Source organism: Mandrillus leucophaeus, unplaced genomic scaffold, assembly GCF_000951045.1.
Source record: "Mandrillus leucophaeus isolate KB7577 unplaced genomic scaffold, Mleu.le_1.0 Scaffold637, whole genome shotgun sequence".
Taxonomy (NCBI): domain Eukaryota; kingdom Metazoa; phylum Chordata; class Mammalia; order Primates; family Cercopithecidae; genus Mandrillus; species Mandrillus leucophaeus.
This window is the reverse complement of record NW_012106886.1, coordinates 272384-288636: the sequence shown is the minus strand read 5'-3', so window position 1 is coordinate 288636 and position 16253 is coordinate 272384. Positions and strand designations below refer to the sequence as shown.

General features: G+C 35.2%; 1 protein-coding gene across 1 annotated transcript in view; it reads right to left on the bottom strand.

The window, feature by feature from the left end:
* Nucleotides 1-16253, bottom strand: part of RAD18 (RAD18 E3 ubiquitin protein ligase) — an 81405-nt gene that overhangs the window by 45723 nt on the left and 19429 nt on the right. Inside the window, exons 6-8 of the mRNA XM_012000634.1 lie at nt 11705-12042; nt 9733-9832; nt 6024-6208 (exon numbers count right to left, since the gene is read on the bottom strand). Of these exons, the coding sequence (XP_011856024.1) occupies nt 6024-6208; nt 9733-9832; nt 11705-12042 (623 nt within the window). The remainder of the gene's footprint in view (nt 1-6023; nt 6209-9732; nt 9833-11704; nt 12043-16253) is intronic.

Here is a 16253-nt window from a genome sequence, read left to right as displayed (position 1 = left end):
AAAAAGAAAATCCAAACCATATATGGCTTATAAAACACAGTTTAAATATAATGATACAATAGATTTAAAGAAAAATGAAATAAAGTAGTTGCTACACTCATATCAGATAATTTTTGAGACAAGGAATATTACCAGAGACAAAGACATATATGCCATAATAATAAACAGGCTAACTAATCAAGAAGATGCATAATAATACTAAGAGATTCAAAATATAACAAAACTGAAAATATTGACAGGGAAAATGAAAAATCTATAAATATAGTTGGATATTTCAAAAAGCTTGTCAGTAATTGATAGAATCAGTAAACAGAATATCAGCAAGGATGCTGAAGACTTGAATACACTATCAAGCAAATTTACATAACATTTACAGATCACTGCACAAAAATAAATGAGTACTGACCACAGACAAACCTTGAAAACATTACACTAAGTGACAGAAGTTAGTTTATAAAAGGCCACATGTTATATGATTCCACTTAAATGGAATATCCAGAACCGACAAATCTATAGAGACAGAAAGTAAATTAGTGGCTATCTAGGGCTGGAAGGGTTGGTAGAAAATGATGCTAATGGATACTGGGCTCTTTTCAGGGTAACAAATGTTCTAAAATTTAATGTGATGATAGTTGTACAACTCTGTGAATATACTGAAAACCACTGAACTGTATATATACTTTAGGTGGGTATGAATTATATCTCAGTATTATATTAATTATATTTCAATAAACTGAATAAAATTCAATGTTATAAATATATCACAGAATAAATAAAAAATATAATCATCTCAATAGATGCAGAATAAGAAATTGACAATTCAACACACCTTCATAATTTTCAATAAACTAGGAAGGGAAGAAATGTCCTCAACTTCATAAAAGGCATCTATGAAAACCTATCACACTTAATAGTGAAAGACTAAATGCTTTACCTATAAGATTGGGGTATTCCCGAATTAAAAGAACATATATTGATGCAATAATATTATCACTCAAATGATTTTTGAAGGCAATCATTCTTCCTTCTGGGGAGACAGCACCTTGAAAACTCAGAGGAAAGTTAGAGATCCTTTCTTTAAAAATTCATTAAAAAAAAAAGATTGGAGAAAGGAAAGGATATTTGCCCACACCACTTTTATTTCACATCGCACTGGAGGTTCTAACCAATGCAACTAACCAAGGATAGAAAGACAAAAGGCATATCGACTGAAAAAAATAAATAAATAAAACTGTTTGTATTGGCATGCAACTTGATTGTGTATATAAAAATCCTATGAAATCTATAAAAAAGCAATTAGAAACATGTGAGTTTCACTAGTTAATAGTATACAAGTAAATATACAAAAATCAGTATATCAACATGACTCTTTAAAATAGTAATAAACAATGAGAAATAAAAATTTTAAAACCACTCACAATAGCACCAAAAGACATGAAATATTTAAGGATACATTTAACAAAATACATGGAACACATGTACATAAAAAACTAGACAGTACTATTGAGAGAAATTAAAGGAGGCCTAAAGAGACATACCATGACTGTGCATTAAAAGTCTTAACATTGTTAAGGTATCAATTCTAAGCTGATCTATGTAATATCACTCAAAATCCCAAAAGGTACACACTAATAAACTGACTGCCCTGCAGATGCTGTCCTGGACCTGCCAGCAGCACAGATGCAGATGCTCTGCTATGCCTGTAACATCAGGGCAAAGTGAAAGTGGCTATTTCTACACTCAGTGTTCAGAAAACAGTGAACAAGAATGGATAACAGCCTGACATTTCTTAGGGGAAAAACAACAACAACAAAACTGAGTCTAACATTTATGTGGAATTGCAAAGGACCTAGAACAATTTTGAGAACACAGTTGAAGGACTTATACTACCTGATAATTTTAAGACTTACTATAAAGTTACAGAAATCAAGAGTGTGTCATGAGTGAGAGTACAGATACCTAGATCAATGGAACAGAATAGATTCTAGATAGATTCACATGCTATATACACAGCTGACAGGTTTTTAACAATGGTGGCAAAGTAATTCAATGGGGAAAGGATAATCTTTTTAACAAACAGTGCTGAAAAACTAGATATACATATTTTTTAAATAAACCTTGACATTTACCTTCCACCATACAGAAAAACTAAATGAAAATGGATCATAGATTTAAATATAAAAGCTGAAATTATAAAACTCCTAGAAAATAACACAGGAGAAAATCTTTGTGATCTTAGGATGAACATATATTCTGTTGACATGCAACACAACTGTATACATAAAAAATCATGAAATGATACACAAGAAGCATAAATCATAAAAAAAGTAAACTAAATTTCATCAAAATTAAAACTCTCTGCTCTTCAAAGACATCATTAAGAAAATGACAAGGTAAGCCACATACTAAGATAAAATAGTCACAACACATATATTTAACAAATTCAGTATCCAGAATATATAAATAACTTACAAATCAATAAAAAGAGTTAAGGGGCAGAATATTTCAACCAAGCCTTTATCAAATAAAATATATAAGTAACAAATAAAAATATCAAAACACAGGGGACATCACTAGTCACAGGAACATGCAAATTAAAACCATCATGAGATACCACTACTACACATCGGTTAGAATGGCTAAAATTAAGAAGAATGAAAATACTAAGTGTTAGAAGGGTGTGGCAAAAGTGGGACTCTCACAATGCAAAATGGTTCAGTCATTTGAAAAACTGTATGGCAGGTTCTTACAGTTACATTTACCGTATGACCAGCAATTCCACTCCACCCAAGAGAAATGAAAACATATGGTTACATAAAGATCTGTGAACCCATGTTCATAATAGCTTTACTGATAATAAAAAAACTGGACACAGTCCAGTTGTCCATTAATAAGCAAAGGGATATACAAATTGTGGCGTGGCTATGAAGCAGAACACTGCTTGGCAATAAAAAATAAATGCACTGGCCAGGCACGGTGGCTCATGCCTGTAATCACAGCACTTTGGGAGGCAGAGGCGGGTGGATCACAAGGTCAGGAGTGCGAGACCAGCCTGGCCAATATGGTGAAACCCCGTCTCTAATAAAAATACAAAAATTAGCCCGGCATGGTGGTGGGTGCCTGTAGTCCCAGCTATTCGGGAGGCTGAGGCGATTCGCTTGAACCTGGAAGGCTGAGGTTACAGTGAGCTGAGATCATGCCATTGCACTCCAGCCTGGCCGACACAGAGACTCTGTCTCAAATAAATAATAAATAAATAAATAAAATAAAAAATAAATGCACTACTGGTAAAAGCAACATGGAAAAATCTCAAAAGTATGCTAAGTGACAGAGGCCATATGTAAAAGGCTACATACTATACAATTTGTGTAATTTCATTTATGTGACAGTATAGAAAAGGTAAAATTATAGGGACAAAAAAAGAGATCAGTGTTTCCTAAGGTCTTAGAGTAAAAGACGGAATATACAGCAAAGGGGCATTGGAACTTTTGCTGATGAAGGAAATGTTCTACATTTCAATTAGAGCAATGGCTAAATGACAATATACATTTGTCAAAATTCACCTAACTATACACTTTTAAAGGACGTATTACATTGTAAGTAAATTATACCTCAATAAAAAGGGCACACACAAAAAGTGACATGCCATTGAATATAAGGAAACTATACAAAAATCAGTTGTATTTTTCTATACAAGCAACTAATAAAAACTGACATTTTTAGAACAAAACATCATGTACAACTGCATCAAAAATATCAAAGAATAACTCTTTAAAAAGATGTGTGAGATCTTCACACTGAAAACTGCAAAACATTGATAAAAATCAAAGACAAAAAAAGGGATAAACCCTATTCATGAATTGGAAGACTCAAATACTGTACAGATATCAACTATCCCAAAATTGATCTATAAATTCAATATAATCCCAATTTAAAAACTTATATGGAAATACAAAATGCCTAGAAAAAACAAGGCAACCTCAATAAACGAAACTGGAAGAACTATATTACCAGACAGCAAGACCTATCATAAATTACTTATAAAGTACTTAAGACACACATTATTTATCCTGCACAAGGGTAAATAATACCCCAATGGAATGAAACAATGTCCAGGCCTACATATGTACAATTAGCTGATTCTCAGTCAAGACTTCTGGCAATTCAGTGGGAGAAGGGATGGCATTTCCATAAGTGGTGCTGCACCAATTGGTTATTCATATGGGGAAAAAAAAGACAATCTTGTCCTCTACCTCACAACACATGCTAAAATCAATTCCAGATAAACTGTACATCAAAATTTAGGAGAAAGAACAATAAAATTTTAAAAGAAAATAAGAGACGATCCACATGATCTTGAAGTAGGCTAAGGCAAAGCACTGATCCAAAGGAAAAATGTAATGAATTGGACTATTTTAAGCACTTCTACTCTTCAAATGATGCCATTAAGAGAGTGAAAAGGTGAAATTAGAAATATACATACATACAGCAAAAGATTTTTATCCAGGAAATTTCAGTTACTCCCACAAATAAGAATAAAAATAGACCCACAGCACAGAAGAATTGGACATAGATTTAAACAGGTATTTCACCAAAGAGGACATCCAGATGGCCAACAAGCATATAAAAATGTGCTGAACATTATGTCATTAACGAAATGCAAATTAAAACAAAAAGGTACTACCATGGACCCACCAGAATGGCTAAAATGGAGAGTTAACAATGGTGATGTTGTAAAGGGTGCAGAATAACTGACACCCTCATATATTCCTGATGAAAGTGTACACGACTACTGAATTTGGGGCTGTATCCATTAAAGCTGAACATCTGCAAATATATAACACCAGTTCCATTCCTGTGTATATATATATCCAACAGCAACATGCACCTATGTGCACCAAAAGATATATAAAAGACTATTCATAGCAGCATTATTGTTAATAGAGAAAAAGTGGGAAAAAAGTGAAATGTTTACTAAACACTCAATGGATAAGATGATACGTTTATACAATGGAATACCAGATAGCAACAAAAATGAAAAAAATCACGACCATATAAAAAAACATGAATTAATCTTATAATGTTGCACAAATGAGGGCAGGCACAAAAGAATACATAAGCTATTGTCCCATTTATTTAAAGATCAAACATAGGCAAAATGAACATATGGGGTTAGAAGTCAAGATAGTGGTCAAATGTGAGAATGAAGTAGTGAATGGGAGGAGGCAGACAGGGCTTTTTGGATGCTGGTAGTGATCTCAGTAGGGGCTACAATGACATTTCACTTTATGAAATTTACTTTGTGATAATTCACCAAACAATACACTTAAAATTTGTGTGTTTTAATGTTTGCATGTTATTCTCCAAGTTTTTAAAAATTAGACAATTCTATATGTTAACAGAAAGAACTCCAATATATGTGTGTGGTTTAATGAAAAGAAACAACCATTAAATAGTGCACTACACAGAATACTACCATTTTGTAAAAACAGTAATGAAAAGGATATATGTTTGTGTACTATAATCATAATGGCAACATTTACTGAAAGCTAACTACTTGCTAAGGTACTGTGCTAGGCACTTTTCATGCCTTTTATCATTTATTCCATTCCACATTATGAAGTAGGTAGTATTATAACCCTTATTTTATGAATGAGAAAACTGAGGTACAGAGATATCAAGTAACATGCCCATGGTCACCAAGCCATAAAGCTGAAAAACGGGTACTGTAACCCAGGCTCTCCAGATCCACTCTTCCCCACCACACTCTCCCTAAATAGGCACATGAGAAACTGGCAATGGGGTGCCTCTGAGAAGGGATCTGGGGATTAGAAGGCAGGCTGAGAGGAAGGCTGGCTTATCATAGCATACTCTAGGTACCTTTTGAAGGAATACATTTGCATGTCTTATCTATTATCTAAAAAGTACTTATTTACAATATTTTTCTATGGTCTATAATTTCTGATTTATACAAAATTGCTTTATCCACAAGGTAAGCATAACTCACTGTTTTATTACTTTACCTGATTTAGGATGCAAAGCATCACACTGGGCATTGTACATGTGTACAAATTCTTGGTGCCTTTTAATGAGCTGTTGTTTATTTCCTTGAATAGATAATCCATGCTCTTTTAGCTTTTTCTTTAAATCACGATCAGAGAGCAAATTATATACAGTTTTGGGCAGCGGTTTCCTTTTGTGAACAGAACTGAAAAGGGGGGAAGATCCCTGATGATTATTGTGAATTATCAAATGCTTTTCATGTAAAATGGCAAACACATTCTGATTCAACAACTGGGTACCTGGAAAAATAGTAGAACCATTAGATTAAAAAAGGGAGAGAAAAATCAAGTTTGCAGATAAAGCTGAGTGTCTGACATGATGCATCTGAGGTGCTGGTGAGATATTCAGACACAGGGGCCTAGGTGGCACCAGAAGTGAGAGACTTGGGTCTCAAAAAGATGTTAGACCTAAAGAGGCACACTAAGAAGACAGATATGTAAGGCTTGTGGAATATGCTATGAGGACTTCATCTAGAATCACACTTACACAGACCTACTCAATTTTCCACCTCTTTAAAGCATGCTAGAAATTCTGATGGGCTAAAATTCAAGCTACCTGAAAGTCCCAATGACTTGAGACAATTCCATAAACAGGAACTTTTTAGTGAGTTTTAATTCATTTCATCTGATTATAGCAGGTTCTCTACCTGGCTCAGCTTTATGGCAATTAGATGCTCAACAAAAATGTGCTCAAGGAGGTCATTACACTTGCTATCATTTCAAAATAAGAACAGCAAAGATTCCGGTGAAAATTAACAGAAACTTGAAATAATAGGTTTATCAAAAAAACAAGTTTTTACAAAGGATTAGCATATAACTAGCTCACACAAGGCTGTCCCAAACATTAGTGTACCTAAGAAGCACCTAAAGAGTTCATTTAAAATGCAGATTCTCCATCCCCTTCTCCACACCGTCCACCAATTGTGGTTCGGTCTGAAGTGGAGATCTAAAATCTCTATTTTCAACAAGGTTCTCCAGAGTAAATCTGATATAAACAATCCGATAATCAAATAGAGAAATATTACAGTCAGGTATAGACTGAAAACAATCAAAAATTTCTCTATTAACCAACAGGGCCATTCCCCAAATAAATTATGTCTTTCATGCTGCATTAATGAAGTCTAAAAGCCAGAAATAACTAATTAAATGTGAAAAGACCTGCAAACTCTCGATAGATTATATTTTTCTGAAAATTGCTTTTCTTACAATGACAGTCCATCAGACTCTACAAGACTGATAAAATTACAGCAAAATGAAATCTCAGTAGGTAGCAACAGCTGAATCATTTTGTGTTTACAGAAGCACACAGGGAGAGATGATTCATTAAGTCTGTATCTAAAATATTTGTTTTATCAAGGATAGATGATTAAACTATGACTGTGAGATTCTAGTGAGGAACTGTACTGTTCATTGGCATTTACAATAAAAAGCACCACTAGAGATCAATTTCTATCAGGAATTTTAAAACATGAAACCCAATAAATGTTTCCCCAAACACAAAAATGACATTGATTTTTCTTCCGTGATTTAGTGGAACTGAGTAACACATTTAAGGGGCCTCAGAATCTGAGGACAGCAAGGGAAGGGTGCATCTGCGATCAGTTCTGACATGGTTTTATATAGAAAGGTTAAGGGCTGCCACTCACATTCAGCAGATGGCCTGTCAGAATATTGTGGAGGAGATAGGAAAACTCACAGGGCCTCTTCTCTATGACCCGACTCTGGGGCCAGGATACAACTAAAGAACAACATGGCCCAGTGTTGCCTTCAGTATCTCCACAAACACCAGTTTTGTAAGATGGAAATGATGAGGACAGAAAGGCTTGGCAGTCAAATAAATTTAGGAATTACTGAATTAAACAAAACCTAACAGTTACACTTAATGTAGGACTTCTCAAAGCCTTTAATACACTAAGAGGGGGATCCAGGAGATGGTGCTTGCAAGTTCACTACAGAGCACTGGCAGGACTATACCATTCTTTGAAGCAGGAATTTAAACCACTATTAGAACTTAATTACACATGGACGAGTATGTCTTTAAATAAACTGACAGCATCAAAAATGATGTATCAGAAATGTATTCAAACTGATGGATGGATCTAGAAAAAGGGGAGTCCAGGCAAGATAATCAGCGCAGATTCCTTATTCTTCAAAGAATATACTCAGCTTCTATATTCCCAACTCATGCATTTCTAAAGAGAAAAGCAGGTCATCAAACTCTCGTGCCTTATGGGAAATAATCCTTAGGACTATTCATTTACTCCAAATCGCCACTAACTAAGCAACCTAAAAATCTAAATTTTATTCTCATCAACAAACTTACCCACTAGGTGGGAGTATTGTGCATGCAAAACTGCCCCAGGTTTGGACTCAAATATGTCTACCATTTTTAATAAAGCAACACTATGTTTTATATGTTAGCTTTTGTAAGTTATAACAGTATGAATTTGACCCTCAAAATCTGCATTCACTCCAAATTTACTCATAAAAATTAAGTGATATATTTTCTTTAATCACAAAAAATAATACTATGGCTCTGTCTTATTAACGTGGTTTTTGGAAAATACTCTTCAAAGTCCTTCAAAACAGACTGAACATAGAAGCAAATCATTCTTTCATCCCCACTTCCCAAATACCATTAATTTCTTCAGCTTCCCTCCTCTTCTTTTCCAAATCTCTCTGAATTGTCACCTATTATCTTCCCCTTGCCTCCTGTTTCAGAAGGGTCCTTTCTGCATATCAAGGATAACCTCATTACTGGGCTCTTGTGCTCCTCACTTTCTTCCATTTATCCTCTGCTCTCTCCCTGGAAATAGTGGAAGGAAAGAGACTGAAGGCTTAAACTCCTATTTTTGAAAATAACATCCCTTGATCTTTACGCCACTCACTCCTTCTCCAAACTACCATCTCATCTTTCTCCCTTCATCACCAGACTCATCTAAATTGTGTCTTCTGTTTATTATCCACTGATTCCTTAATGCCTTGCAATTTGACTAGTATTTCATTCCTGAACAACTTATATGTCTAACAATAGTGGACTAGTATAAGAAATTACAGTTATTTTCATGTACAAAGGAGGTAGAATAGCACAGTTGTTTAGATGCAAATATTGAGCTGACAATTTATTAGTAACAATACCTGGATGGTGTGGGTGTGGGGTGGGGTACGACATTACATTTCATATATGCATTTTTGTACCTTTTTATATCATATATATTTATATAATTTCCTAGTCAAAAATTTTTGAAAAATTCGATTTTAAATTTTAAAACTTCTGAGCATCCTAAAGATCAGAGACAGATTTTCTATATTCTATATTCAGAGTCTAATCTTGCTTTCTTTGGCCAAGAAGCTTTTTAGTAGTTTTAAAATTCTAAGAGAAAAAACAAGTTTAAAAAGAATTGAATTTGAAGTCATTAATTTCTTATTAAGTCAAAATTTAGTAGCAGTTCAAATATTCAACATAGCTAATCATATCTGGCAAAGTGGGAGTTGAAGAAAGAACAGAGAGGGATTGGAAGAAGTGGCCAACAGGAGTGAAGGAGAAAGCAAGTAAGAGCAGGAAATACGGTTACCAGGATAAAATGAATACTGTAATTTTCCCCCAAGTTTATAAAGCACAAGAGGCACCCAGCTAAAGTAGCTCAATGGTTCTGCTCAACGTCCTTACCTTCTGAGGCTTTCCTTCTTCTCTTCGCGTGATAAACAGCTGTCTAAATGCGTATTAATGTGACTTTCTGGAATATTAACCCCACAAACAGGACAATCCACTGTATTTTTTAAAAAGAAAAAGAGAGTATTAATTGTAGAAGGGGCAAAAGTATGTAAACTGGCATCTTTTCAGCAAGTAAAGTAAAAAAGAATCCCAACTTAACATGCACTTAGAAAAGCAGAAAAGAAAAAGAACGGCCCGTCGGGACAACAGGAGTGGGACAGACTGGTTACTGGGTAATGGCTAAATTGTGGGAAGTCACACAGTTGAAGTCCGGGTCCCAGAGAAAGAGACTGCAAATAAGCTTGAAAGTTTGTTTATTAGAAAATGCTTCGGTTAAATCTTTTCTAACAAGGTATGACCAAACTATAGAACTAATCTTAAATTTTCCCAAGCCTTAGGAGCTATCCAAGTTTAGCATAGAAGCAATAGTAACAACTTAAGACACACCTGGCCCAGGGGCTGGGTGAAGGAAAGGTAGTTTAGTAATTTATTGAGTTGGGCCAACTACTGTTCAATTTTGTCAATTAAACAAATTTGTTAATTTAGCTCTCGTTTATAATTCTATACATAATGTTAAAAGTAAGGAACACAATCATTCTCAAACTATTTCACAAAGTTGCAGGGATCTGTGGGGGTAATTCGGGCCTACAGACCTTCATGGATAATAGGCAGAAGGAGGTCAGGTGAAACAGAACAATCTGTTTTATCTATTTTAATATGTTACGGTTTATTGTAAAATTTCATTTGGGAAAAAAGGTTGTGCTAGGGGAAAAACAAGTTAACCATCAAGCTAAAAAATACTACAATAAGAACTGTCAATTGGTAAAAAGACTAAGGATAGACATAGTAGAAAATATAAGTGTAATTTGTATATCTTTAAAAGATGTAAACACGTTAAGTACTAATAAACTAATTTCAATCTAAGTTTAATAAACACTCACATCTCTGCACTGTGTGTGGTATGGATATACCAAAGATGTCTAAGAGTTTCTGCCTAAAAGGTGCTCTAAACTTCACTGGAAAGAAGACACAGAAACAAAAGGTTAAACAAGCTGACATATTCATCAAACAGTTAAGCAAATGGGACACAAAACACTCCAGAAAACAAGTGCTATAGCACTTTTGTGATGTGAGACAGTGTTTTCTAACATAACAAATGAATAGTGAGGATCTGGATAGTCTGTAAAGGTACAGAACAGGGACCGGCAAACATTCTTAGTGAAGGGCCAGGTAGTGAAGGGCCAGGTAGTGAAGAGCCAGGTAGAATTTAGACTTTACGGATCATATGGCCTCTGTCACAACCATGCAACTCTGCCACTGTAGCATGAAAGCAGCCACCGACATATGCAAACAAATGGGTACGTGAACTTTTATTTACAAAAACAAGTGGCAAGCCAGATTAGCTCTGCCAGTTGTAGTTTGCCAATTCCTCAATGTACTGGAGGAACAGTGGGGCTATCAGCTTGGCTAGAGCAGGACTTCTGAGAGGGAGAGGTGAGCAATAAGGCGGGATGACTAGAGTAGGGCTCAAATTGTCAAAGGCTTTACATGGCAGGTAGAATAGTGAGGAGGCATTCACGTGGTGGTAAAATAAGATAAAAAGAGCTCTTCAAGATTAAATGGCAACAGATATGTTGAATGGGGGGAAGAAGGATTAAAAGCTGAAAACAGAAAGCTACTGCCATACTGAAAGCCTGAACTAATTAAAACTGTTTCCTTTTTGTAGCAGTCAGCCTGAATTCCTATTTCTGAGAGAGAAAGAGAACAAACATACCTACAACAATGTCTGAGGTTTGTGATACAGTAAAATCTTGTTTGTCCTTTACCATTCCTTCCCCCTCAAAGATGCTGCCTTGCTGCCTATTTATTCTTATGTCGTGTGGATGAAAAGATTTCCATATTTCCACATATGAAAATAACCTCCTACCTTTAGTAATGTGTTTCAAAGTGGATGTCGAGGGTGTCTCAGGACGCTTAACCTCTGAGGGATCTGGAGCCATCTCTTCTACAGAACGTGTCTCTTTGATCTTTGCAGCAGGGCTTGCCTCTTTTTGAGGGGTGAATTTGCTTTTATTTTCTTTTATCAACAACTCTGATGTAGAACCACTCATTTCTCTGATCAAGAAATTATCCATTAACCTGCTCCCCTGCTTTAAAGACTGTCTGGAGGCTACAGGAGTATATACTTTGACAGCAAGATTCTTTGAAGAGGAAGAAGCAGGAGATTTGGGTGGTGACTCTAAAGCAAGCTGCAATAGATGATTCCTTGAAGAACAAAAAACACAACAGATGATTAAGATATCCAATTTTATACAATAAATTAACTGACATAAGCTGTTTTCCCAATTAACCTTGTTTTCTGAAATACAGGACCTATACTATAATGACAACCAAACCAATGTTTCTTCTAGTATAACTCAAAGCAATAAATCTAACTTAAAAAGCAGTTAATGTGTCAATAAAACAAAATGAAACGAAATCAGCTTTCGGCCACAGAGAATAGCTTATATGAGACCTAATCTCCAACCATAAGTAACTTTAAAATCTGAACAAAATATAGGGATATAGTCTGGATGTTGTCTCCACCAAATCTCACATTGAAATGGGATTCCCAGTGTTGGCGGTGGGACCTAGTGGAAGGTGACTGTATCATGAGGGTGAATTTCTCATGAATGGTTTAGCACCATTCCCTTACTGCTGTCCTTGTAATAGTGAGTGAGTTCTCATAAGATCTGTTTTAAAAGTGTGTGGCACCTCCCCTCCTCTCTCTCTTGCTCTCACTATGTAATATGCTGCCCCTGTCTTTTGTTATCCACTGTGATTGTAAGCAGCCCAAGACCTCACTAGAAGCCAAGCAGATGGTTTGTACAGCTGCAGAACCATGAGCCAATTAAACCTCTTTTCTTTGTAAATTACCCAGCCTCCAGTTTACTTTATCATTCTTTACATTACTTAGCAATGTAAGAACGGCCTAACACACATAAAAAACAACTCTTTGTAGGCACTGGACTGAAATCAACACAAGGCTGCAATGCCTGAAAAAGAAAACATGAAGTAATCCAACATTTCCTCCAAGACTTTACCCTGGAAACATTTTCTAGGAATTGGATATTAATGTGAAGTCTAAACAGGAAACATTGATCTTACTTGGTAGAGAAAATAAGAGATCAGAGTTCTGGGCAAAGCTGGCCAGGACTGAGGGGTCAGAGTGCTTTGACATGCGGCAGCTACTGAAAGGGAATGCCAGAAGTCTGCTTAGAAATTCACATCCATTCCTGCTCATCTCCAGGGCTGCATATGATTAGACAAAAACACAGGAGACCCACTAGGAGGCTGATACTGGTAAATTAAAATCCCAAAGGTCATTGCTGGAAAGTTAGTTGTTCTCAGCCAAAGCTGAGAAATCTTGGCGAAGATCATGGACATTCAAGTGAGATCCCACAAAGGCCACACCTTAGAAAAATGGACCACACTGCAGAAATATAAACAAAGCTCAAACAGACCTAACCTAAGAAAACATTATACCAGGCCTTGAAAGAACAAAGATGAAGAGCTAGTGATTCAACTGCCTGTTAGAACAAAATGTGTCATCTTTCAAAAGAAGACAATTCACAGCTTCTACATTTCAACCACAATGTTCAGCACACATTTTAAAATTACTGAACATGCAAAGAAGCAAGAAAAAGTAGCCACTAATCAAGAGATAAAATATTCAATAGAAGCAGACCCAAAGGTAATCCAAAGAATAGCATTTCTAGGTAAGGACTTCAAACTATGATAAACATGTTAAATAAAAAAAAAAAAAAAGAAAGAAAGAAAAAGAAAAAGGATAAAAAGATAGCGCATTATGACAAATAAAATCCATTAAGAAAAGAATAAAATGAACCTTCTACAATTGCAAAATACCTTATCTAAACTGGATGAGTATAACAACACACAATACAAACTTGAAGGCAGGTCAATAGAAAATATCCAAACTAAGCACAGAGAGAAAAATTAATGAAAAAGACAGACACAAAAAAGTATGAGATATTGGGCATAAGTAGAAGCCCAGAGGAATAGAAAGAAAGAATGGAAAATCAGCAATACTAGAAAAATCAATGGCTGAGAATTTTCAAATCTGATGGAAAAAAAAATCAACCCATAGATTCCACCACTACAGAATTTACATGAAACTCAACAGAAAGATAACTAGAAAATCTCCAAATGTTAAGAAATAAAGCACCACACTTCTAAATAACCCCACATGTCAAATCACAATGAAAACTAGAAAATATTCTAAACTGAATGATAGCATGAAAGGTTGCCAAAACTGTCCCTGGAGGGAAAATTATTGAAAACAGAAAAAGTAAAAGCCACTACTCTAAGCTTCCAACTTAAAAGGTTAGGAAATGAACAGCAAACTAAACCCAAAGAAGGGAGGAACTAATAAGAGATACTAGTGAAATAGAAGAGATATCAGGAGAAAACAAGCAAAGCCAAATGTTGGTTCTTTGAAAAAAATAACAAAATTATTAATCCCTACTAAGAACGAACATGAAATAAATGAGAAAATACAAATTACCAAAACAAAGAATTAAAAGACCTCATTACAAATCCTATAGAAAAGATAATTAGAGGACATTACGAACACTTTAAAACAACAAATTTTAAATTTTAGATAAAATGGACAAATTCTTTGAAAGGCACTATTCATCAAAACTGACAAAGAAACAGAAAACCTGAAGAGCCCTTATTATCTATTAAATAAACTGAAGCTATAATTTAAAACTTTTCCACAAAGAAAACTCCAAGCCCAGATGGCTTCACTGGTAAATTCTACCACATATTTAAGGAAGCTTTATTTATATTTCTTCAGTGTGGACATGGTGGCACATGCCCATAGTCCTAGCTAAATGGGAGGCAGAGGCAGGAGAATCCCTTGAGCCCAAGAGTTTGAGGTTACAGTGAACCATGATCATACCACTGCACTGCAGTCTGGGCAACAGAGCAAGAAGAAGGGAGGAAAGGGAGGAAGGGAAGGAAGGGGAGGGAGGAATAGAGGGGGGAAGGAGGAATAGAGTGGGGAAGGAAAAAGGAGGTGGGAGGGAGAAAGGAAAGGAGGGAGAGAGAAAGGAAAGGAGGAAGGGAGGGAGGGAGGGAGGGAGGAAGGAAGGAAGGAAGGAAGGAAGGAAGGTCTTGTCCATCTGTGAACTATACAATAACCTCACCCCTTCAGAATGGGGCTAAGAATCAAGAGTCAAAATAGGCCTTTGGGTAGACATGAGTAGCCATTAAACCTATGCAATCAATTCCATAGACTTCTGTAACTAAAGTCCCCGCAATGCTAGTTCTGATCAGAAACATGTAAACAGCAGTCTAGAACCATTTGGCTACACAAGCAGAGGCCCACCCAAACACAAATTCTTTTTATAGCATCTTAGGGTATCAACACTATTGAAAATATAGGCAATATATTATAATAATAATAATAATAATAATAATAGGAATATTTTTAGGTTCCTTTGTTCTAGGTATTATGCTGGATATCTTTTACTATAGTTCTTCATTTCTAATCCTCAAGGCATCGACAGTATTATTCTCATCTTTTTAGATGAGGAAACAGGAGTCAAAGAGATTAAACATCTTGATCACAATCACATTAGAACTAATAGGGCCTAGACCAATGCCCAGTTCTGCCTGAATTCAACATCAGTATACTTTAAATTGTACAATAAAAAAGGTGAAATTATATTCTACTTCCTCTTTGTGAGTTGCTGAGGGAATTTTACTTCAATTGTCATCTAAAATGTTTAAATTCTTAAACTTGGAGTATTTGCAGAAAAACTTATCCCTTAATGGTGGATAAACAAAAGCAGCAAATGATGCTCTCTACTCTCAATTTGTAAAAATAATAAGAGATGGACACTGACTACAAAAACAGAGAAACAGCATTCACTTAAGTCAAGAATGATGCTACACTTACACAAAAATATTCTAATAAATGTTCAACAACAGGTTAAGAACATTATTTTAAATAAAACTAAGTCAAGGAAAAAATCATGTGTTCTTTGAAAATAAAAGTAAAAGATCAGATGAAAATGTAAGAGCTGTATGCAGCCTTGTATCTGAAAACCTCTAAAATTATTTCCAATATCCTTTTTATATTATTAAATTTAGAATATTAAATATTTAAAAATCATAATGGCACATAAAATGACAATGACAAATGAGAATGCCAAGAAATGAAATTGACAGACAATATAAATATCTTATATTTTGGTCATAGGATTAAGTTTCCTCCCTCATAAATCTTAAACCACAGTTCAAACAAGTAATGAAATTGACTAGCTTGAATTTCATCCCTCCTAAGTTTGCAAATGAAGAACCACAACACTTTACCTATGACAAATGTTCACCACAAGGATGATGCTAGGAAGAGCAGCAATTCCAAGAAGGCAAACAGAGAGAGGAACAAATGATATAAACCATCCCAA